Source organism: Acanthisitta chloris, unplaced genomic scaffold (assembly GCF_000695815.1).
Source record: "Acanthisitta chloris isolate BGI_N310 unplaced genomic scaffold, ASM69581v1 scaffold46009, whole genome shotgun sequence".
Classification (NCBI taxonomy): Eukaryota; Metazoa; Chordata; class Aves; order Passeriformes; family Acanthisittidae; genus Acanthisitta; species Acanthisitta chloris.
Genome location: NW_008691723.1, coordinates 4,472 through 13,709, shown reverse-complemented (window position 1 = coordinate 13,709; position 9,238 = coordinate 4,472). Strand labels below are relative to the sequence as shown.

General features: G+C 37.0%; 1 protein-coding gene across 1 annotated transcript in view; it reads right to left on the bottom strand.

Annotated features, from left to right (window-relative positions):
• Positions 1-363: 363 nt before the first annotated feature.
• LOC103809483 (band 4.1-like protein 2) overlaps positions 364-9,238 on the bottom strand; it is a gene marked incomplete at its 5' end in the record, with an annotated part of 12,130 nt that continues 3,255 nt past the window's right edge. Inside the window, 3 exons of the mRNA XM_009082317.1 lie at positions 364-1,595; positions 5,435-5,573; positions 8,072-8,152. Of these exons, the coding sequence (XP_009080565.1) occupies positions 5,466-5,573; positions 8,072-8,152 (189 nt within the window). The remainder of the gene's footprint in view (positions 1,596-5,434; positions 5,574-8,071; positions 8,153-9,238) is intronic.

Sequence of the window (9,238 nt, the reverse complement as noted above, 5' to 3'; positions counted from 1 at the left end):
GTTTTAGATTTGTTTTGTTATCTGAAGACCATAAAACATCCTAACTCAATGAACTCGGCAGAACCAATTGCAGACTGAGGGGCATTTTAACTTGTGCTGTGATGTCCAAATCTCCTCTGTTTTGGCATCCGAAGATTTCTTCTCTAAACTACAGAAAGCAGGATGTTTCCTGGAAGATGTCTAAAAGACACTGACACTTCAGCATCAGAGGCCAGGTGACAGTGCCACCCCTCTGGCAGCCCTGCAGACCACTTGCATTAACTCCTGCTTTTCAAGGTTCTGTGACCTCTAGAATTGCAGTTCTCCTAAGTAATTTGTTCACTTTAAATGTCCTCCAAGCTAATGTCTGAGTGCGAAAAGTCATACAGAGAATAAACAACTTTATTTTATAACAGAATTACAGAAAGCAAAATATCACTTAATACAACTTCAAGCTGCTATAAATCTAATTTGGCATTTTAACTATACACAGAATCGACAGCAAAAAAACCCCAAACAAACAACCCCCCCTGCAAGAACAAATTAAAAATAAACCCCAATATAATTAACAGGTTTTCTCAATGGCAGTCTCAACTGATGGTACTCTTATTACTTTATGAATGGAGTCCATCTTACACTTTTACTCAGCATCCTAAAAACCTGCATTAACCATTAGAGGAAGCATGTGAAACGAATACCTTCTCAGTAACAGAAATGTCAGTTCTAACATGGAGACAGTGAGGTTTAATAGCAAGCATTCTACACACGTACTCAAATAATGGAAGTATAGAAGTTGGGACACAGTAAGAAAAAAAGCACTACGGTTTTAAGCTGCCTAGATCATCTCTTGTTGGAAGAAGAGAAAGATATTTTGTTCTTCCTTCTTTCCTTATCTGGAATGCTGCAGACAGCAAAAAGTCTGCAATAAGTTGAGCATTGGCACCAAAGTGCAAAAAGAACACAGTGCTCAGTCAAAAGAAACGTGTCTGCAACTCCTTCTCCTCTATAGACTGCCACACCATCTCTGCTCCACAGAGAGGAGAACCTTAGAACAGAAAGAGTTACAGAAATATCAGTATAAAATTTATCCAAAGAAATATATTTTTTCAAATTTTAGGAAATGTAGTATTTTTATAAAAAACTTTGTTATGTGATATCATATATTTACCTGAATAATCTGAAAAAAAAAACTTCTGTAAATTACTCCAGTAAGAGATTTCACTTGAAATATTTGAAAAAACCCTACATCTAAATTAGTAAAGATCTCCCTTCCTGCACAATTACCACCTGCTCCAGTGAACAATGCTTTCCAGGCTTCCTTTGTTCACTTTCATATAATTCAGAATCAGTTTCAAAAATACAAGTATTTGTGCAAAAGAAGATCATACCCTCTAAAACTTCGTTTAAAAAAATTTCTCTAAGATTGTTAAGAAGTGGTTATAAAAAATAAACAAGAAAGATTGTAAGGGAATATAGACCAAAGACGTTAAAATGGAGTTTGGTATTGGCATTTAAGTGGTGAACATCTGGTCATCGCTGCTAGGCTTGGTGAATTCGGTAGAGTAGTGATGACTTGGAATGATTATAGCTCTTCGTGGTCAGTATTATTTGTACTTCTGGAAGAAAAAACAAGGTGGAAGGTTATATAAGCATTCGTACCAGATACTATGTGAATGTCACATCAAAAAGTAATCTTTTCTATACAGTTTTTTTTTGGCGGGAGGTTATTTAATAAAAAAAAGTTGCATTAACTAAAACCTCCTTCAATCGTGAGGCAAACTGTAGTACAGTTTCTCCAAGCACTCATCTTGCTTTAGCATATATTTTCCTTCCCCAAAATTCTCATGTTATTTTAACAGTCACCTCTTGCACAGATTACTGAAAATTTTAATCCACCACCTGATGCATTAATAAAACATGAAGGTACTTGCTCAATTTAGCAATCCCTCAGAATCAGAATGTAGTATCTTTCACTTTTATTAGAGAAAACAAATATACAAAAACAATACTGCTGTAGTCATCCGGATAGAGCTTTTATCACCTTAGAAACAACTATTCAAAATTCCTGGCATGATTCCACTGCCTCAGCACAATTGTCTAGAGCTGTTTCTGCAGTCCCACCTGCCCTTCAGTTGCTCCTACAGGAGAGCAAAGGGCTCTTGACTGATACTCAAGGCACTTCAGGTGGCCTGTATTTGTTTAGACAACAAAGGATTTTCCTTAATGTTTAATTGAAAGGCGTCATCAGTCAAACAAGTCCCCAGGTCTCGGATTCAAAAGCAGCAGCAGCATTGTGAAATGTCCTCTTTTATTCTCCCACAGACCACGAGCCTATAACACAATTGGCAAACTCAGACAAGAACTTCTGACACACCCCAATACACTGCAAACACCATTCCACAATATATATGTTTCTCAAAAATGCATACAATCCCACCCTGGGACGATGGAAGGAATTCTTTGAATGCTTTTTTTCCCAAATAGAATGTTTACAAAGCAGTTAAGTATTTGATGAAGGAACAGAATCAACTTTGCATCTGGTCACTAATGTAGAAACGTGGTACAAACCTGCCAAGATTATTTTAACTCCCATGATACAGTCCCTTCTAGAAATATATTGTAATTACTTCTGTGGGACAGATCATGTTCAACACTGATTTGAAAGATACTTTTCTGGATTAAGGTAGCATGAAGAAACTGGCACATTCCACATGCATGTAACAGAAGAGGCAATCCCTGCTCCCAAGAGACAGTGAACATTATCAAAACCACAGGCATTACCCTTGCTACAAACAGCTCTCAGAAGTGGTATGGATTTTTCCAAGCCTCTTGGAGCATTTATGTGACATGGGGATTCATCCACACCCCTCATCTCACAGTTCAGTGCAGTTCCATGTCCTCTCCTGTGCTTTCAAAACAAAGCTGGAGCATACATGCTAGACCCATTTTTTGTGTCACTAAGCAACAAATCTATAAAACAAAACCAACTGAACACTGAAATAAAGGTGCAGTGAAAAAACAGATTTGTGCAGTGTTCCTAATTTTTGGTGCTTTTCCTCAATCCTCCCTCACAACCCCCCTCCACCTTAGTTACTTCCACAGTTCCTAGCATTATCTAATACTATAAATGCTACAACATTAATACCCAGGTGAGTGTTGACCTAGCACTTCCAAACTTGATCCATGTTATTTTCCTGGTTTGTACATTTATGAATAAAAATTATTCATTTCTTTTTCAAACACACAACAATCTGACCAAACCTGAAGAAATTTTCTAGAGGCAGCTCAGAATTAGTTAAGCCATGATTTATACCCCAGAAAATGATGTAAATTTGCATGCTCAAAAACCTCCAATTTCTCAGCAAGCTCAAGAGGAAAACTGGCCAGAAGGTACTGTCTAAACACACAGGATCAAAACAAACATTGTAGTTCTAGCACAATTTATATGAGGTCAGGAAAGACAACTGGAACCCCTTTGACAGAGAAGGTGGACAAACTTGCTGCCTGCAGGCAGAGGGCAGGTGTTCTACTCTGACCCTCATGGACTTCTCCATGGTATTTAACACTGCTACTCTATGGAGTGCTGCAGCTAGCAGGAGCTCAGGATAAAGTCCCAGAAGGGCAGGTATGTGCAGTGATGAGACTCAACAATTCTACCAGCAGAAGAGAAAAAAAATCTCTTCCCAGTACCTCACAACATGCAGTCTCTAACTGACCATATACATGTCAACAGCTGGCAATGTATATTAGCTCTCCCTCCACTCCGATCAGGATGTTAAAGAAAAGAGACACTTGTGGGTAGATGAAATAAAGCAAGGCTTTAGTCTATGTCTTTCAGCTGAAGATATGCATCTGTGATCAGACTAGTTCAGGAAGACTGCAATTCCTTGATAATGGTCATCTTTCATGGAACAGCATTCAACAGATCCACTTTATATCCTCTCAAACTTGATAGATGTAGTTTTCTCTTCTGGACCCCAGAAGTGATACTCAACAGTGAAATCTTCAGCTCTTGGGAAACTCCAGCACAAGAATTATACAGATCTTTCCAACATGACAAAGTATCAGGATTATGTGAAAGGCATCCTCATTTCTTTATGGTAGTCTTCATCAGATTTGGAATCAAGACAGTGTCTCATTTTTCATATATTCCTGGCACTTCATGACTGTGCTCATGAAGTCTCCTAAAGCTGCAGGATGAAATTTGTAACAGGCAGCTTCCTCTGGTAAAAAGCTTCACTTGATCCTAAGGGAATGTATGCCTGCACTGAAACTAGAAGTCTTTTTTCCAAGGGCCAGAACCACCACTGCATAAATATACCAAACTGAAGAAATCAGAATCATGACTACTTTTGTTTCTTCAGAAAGTACAAAATTGATTTCTTTTACCTTGTCTCCCCCTAAATTAACATTAATCAAAATGCATATTAAAGGCTTGAAGTTATACTAAAACAATTTTCCCTTTTGAGATGTTCCAGTAACACCTCTGGTCCTCTAGCTAAATACAGAGACTCTCCAGTTAAAAAAAAAAAATCAGAAGGCTCCTAACAAAGACTTAAACCATTGCTTTTGTAACTTCATTTCTTTTTAAATCTCTCCCACTGTTATTTAACCATTCCCCATAAAATCTTTTTCTTGAACCTGAATCTACAGTGAACAAAACCACCAAGTTCAGAAAAACCTAATGCTTGAGTCTCCTATCAACAGTGTGACCAGCAAAGGAAATCTGAAGCTCTGCACCCCAAAATGGTTACTGATCTTTTAGACATTAGCCTATAACAAGTGCAATTGCAGATTTATTCAGTGTTCTACTGAATACATGAAGCAGAGCAGTTTTGTGGGGTTTTTTGGTTTTTTTTCTTCTTTCTAGAAAGGAAGGCCTAATAAACTGATATTCCTTCACATAAGTCTTTCAACTGATAAAAGGCTTCAAAACTTGAGCTTGCAATGCATTTACCTTCTTGCCTGGGAAAATGATAAAAAGCTCAGATATTTCAGTGTGTTCAGGATTAAGAATTAGTTGCCTGAACTAAAATGTCCTTTCACTGCTGAGAACCACACGGTCTTCCCACTAAACAAGCAAGATGTAAGGCAAGGACTGTAATTGTCTAGGTAAACAGAGAAATGTGACACATCTTTCATGTTTTGCAGAAAACCCCCAAATTCACTTCCATATAAACTACAACAAGTTGACCCAACATCACAGGAAATGCCATGAGAGTACTGTGACAAAACTGGGAGACACATATAGCAACATTTGCAACTAAAATTAATGTCAGATTGGACTTAAGATAAAAATTCCTACACTAACAGTCTTGTATTAGTGCCTGTTTCAACTTGCCCTTTTGAGACAGCATATCTCAAAGATGCACCATATTTTTCAAGTCTTTTATTACTGAACTCAACAGAAAACTGATGCTACATTTTCCTCTGTTAATTATACACATAAGCTTACCTGAAGTATTTGCTTGAGGGCATTTTTGATTTTACTCTTCATCTTCCTCAGCAAGTTCAGTTTCTTTGTGCACCACCACTCTTGTCACAGACATGTCAGGGTGCAGTTCTTTGGCTTCTTTGATTGCCTGTGCCAGGGCCTGCAAATGTATTTGAAACATGGAACTCAAAGACACTGGAAGGACATTCATGTGAGGCCAGAAAATGGGAGAGTAGTTTGGAAAATCTGGTTATAACTTTTCAGAACTGTAAATTCCTGAACTTGAGAAGGCTCAAGGGTAAAAAACCCCAACCAAACCCTAAACAAACCAACTCCCAAAAGACAAAACCCAAACAAAAGAAAAAACCCACTACACCAAACATTTACCAAAACTTCCAGGAAGCAACAAATAACTATAAAGTTATCTTATAAATTTTTTAGCTCATCTCAGGAGACAAGAAGTATTCTGAAAGGTTTTGAACTTCTGTAAAACATCTAGCAAATAAAGCCTTTACAAGAATGGAAGACAGTACAGAAAAATTAGGGCTCCTGAAAAAACTAGAAAGATACTTTGGAATGTATACTAAGTATGGTAATGAAACTCCAGAATAAGATCATAACAGAAATTTCTTTCTCAGCACAAGAATCTCATATTTCTCCTTGTTAAAAAGAAATTTCTCTAGCTTAATTTGGGGAAGTATAAATACAGTATTACTCAGTTTCTTATAATCTCTCCTCCACATTTTAGGGAATTTGATCTTCTTAAGAGTGTACCAATACACACAGCTGGACTAGATGAACGTCATAGGCCCCTTCCAACTGAAATGGAATATTCTATTCTACATCATAGTCAACCACATAAGGGCAGAGAGCCCTGGCACCCTGAGCCAGAACAGCCAAAAGAGCACCTTATTTCAGTGAGCTGTATTATTGCCGGAACCTAACTTTTAAAAAAAAAAACCAAACCCAAAAGACACTGGAAGGCTCTCTGTGGCAACAGTAAGCTTAGTGTTCACCTTAATATCAAACATAAGTAAACCCCCCCAACTATACTAGAAGAAGCAAGAAAAATATAATGCAACAAAAAGGTTTATCTTAATTTAGAAAAGTGATAATTTCCTGAGCTATAGGTGTTAGGTGGGAGAAAAAATAACTAACTCTGAAGAGAGACTGAAAACACCAACATTAGCCACCCTAAGTATTATAATTAATTTGAAGTCCTATTAAGGAAACATGCACAGAACACACATGTGCATTGGTGTGTTTATGATCAAACCATAAACAATGAAAAACCCCTAAGTCTCTAACTGTTAAATTACAACAAGCAATAAAACCATTTGTATCCTGAACTCCAAATTAAAATACTTTTTTCCTATTGAAAACTGGTTTGGTGATGTAGAGAGCTAAAAGCAAAAGAAAAAACATCCAGCATGTAGTTTGGGCATTTAAGGAGCTCCATATTCACTGAAGTAAAAGTGGTAGATATGTCTGAAATCTCTTAAAAGCTGTTCACTGCTGCTTTAAAATTGTTTTGTATATACTTTTTTTATAATTTCATTTTTTTCCTCTTTACCCAGTTACCTCAAAATAAAGCAGGGCCTAGAGAATTGTCTGGTATACGAACGGTATTGTGTGACCTTTCCAGACATCTGAAGTGTGTTAAGGCAAACAAGAGCCATGCGTGATGCTAAACAGCCCTGGCATTTAATTACAGGTTTTGAGAAGAGATTCAACTTGTCAAGAGCCACTTTCTGGAAGCAAATCAAAACGTTAAAATAAGTTCCTCAAGCACTCTCAATATATTACCATTAAGAAGTTAAATTAAATCCTGTTCTACTGATTTGTGCAGCCTTCATAAAGTTAGAAATAGATTCACTGCAACTTCATGGAGAAGGTAGGCTTTTCCATTTTTATTATCCAGTGACTGCTGATTGATTTTATTACTATAGTTTCTCAAACAAAAAAAACCAATAAAAATTGTGCAATCATCACTACAAAGACTAGATAACTGATTTTTCTCAATTATTTCCCTGCGTATTGCTTAAATTCAGCCTTGTTAATTGCACATATAAAAGTGATTTTAACCTCAGTTTCTAAGACATTATAAAATACTACTTTAGCACTGACAGAGATGAAAGGTACTTACAGAAGATTCCAGCAGATCAACAATTACTTTTGTTACACATAATTCTACAAATACAGGTCAAACCTTGTTTTTCAAATTCAAGCAGTTTATGCTTTAATGTATTTCAAAGCTTTCGTTCAGAACGGGCGCTGCGCTCACATGCTGCTGACAACGCAGCCGAGAATCCCATCTATCCAGATTAATGGACCAAAACAAGATTACTTCAGTAATGCTTTTCCTCCCAATGGCAAAGGCTGCACTAAACAAACTGGGTCTCTTCCAAAAAAGCAATCCCTTTAAAAATAGTAAAAATCCATTCACATGATCTATGATGCAAACTTACTGATGCTGTTTTTCTTTCACTTATATTCAAAAGCTCCTTATTCACAAAACACGATCGCTTCATAACTATGCCACAATTAACAGCTTTGGGCTCTTTCTATGTCCTCTTACTCAACTTCTGTACCTTAAAGCTTCTGAAATATCATCTAAATCTCACTGGACTACAAAAATCATACTGTTTACGTACTCACCTCATCATGGTCAATATCTGCATCTCCAGTAATGACAATGCGCTTCTCAATTCTCGTTTCTGATACTCCACCTTTTACCATCTACAGATGGCAGCAAAAAAAGAAAACATCTTGGTAATTACTCCATATTCCCACAAAGCATTTCCTCTTCTCCCCCAAAACAAATAGACTACTGTGTCTGAGCTGCAATTAGTAGTAAATGTTCTTGGTGCCAAATCATCCTTTCCTTTTTCAGTTACGCAGTTAGTCACATCCTAGCAACTGCTAAACTGGATAAAAAACAAGCAATAGAGATTTACTTCTGTTACTGGAGCCCATGTTTGAAAAACTGGAATTCCAGCTTCTTTCACCATATAAATCTGGCCACATGGAAATTCCAGGACTCTTTTCTTTGATTTCCACCCACTGATCATGGGCCTCCCCTCAGTCATAATACTATGCCATTAAATACAAAGATGCACTGGTTTTCAGTTCTGCTGTTCATGGAAATTCCAGATCTTCTTTCAATCTTTAGAAAATATATCCAGTGAGCAATGAATTATTGTTTGAGTCTGAGATGTTGTGATACTTCTGTGTCTTGGGGGAGGGGGTGGGTAAACACTGAATTCAAACTTTATGTTTCCCCCTTCCCTTTTGCTTTACCCTAAACAATGCTTTCTGTGATTTTTTTGGAAAAAGATGTTCAGAGTTCAAAGGTAAGAGTTCAAAACTGTGTTGTTTGGGCATGCCTGCAATTTGATAAATATTTAGATATTAATAACAATAATAATCATCAGACTTTGGTAGTACTAACATACTCTGGCATGAAACACTACATGACACTAAACAGATGTAATGTCCTGTTAACACTGAATTTTCCTTTCCTTTTCAAGCATGGAATGCAGAGCACATAATTCAGCACACAAATATGCTCAAAAATTAATCTAGTTGGAATGATCTGTTTTAAAATATGCTCTAAAGCCAGCAGCACCAAGGATCATCGACACAAAGGCTGAGAAAACACTGTTTCAGTAGCAGGGCTTCTGAAGGCCCCAGACAAATCAGTTACATTATCAAAGATTCTGTAAGATAACACTGAGTGATGTTTCAGGACAGAAACTGTAAAAATTTAGACACATACTCATTTGTCAAGCACTGACATAAGATCTATAAGAAGTACTAAAAAAA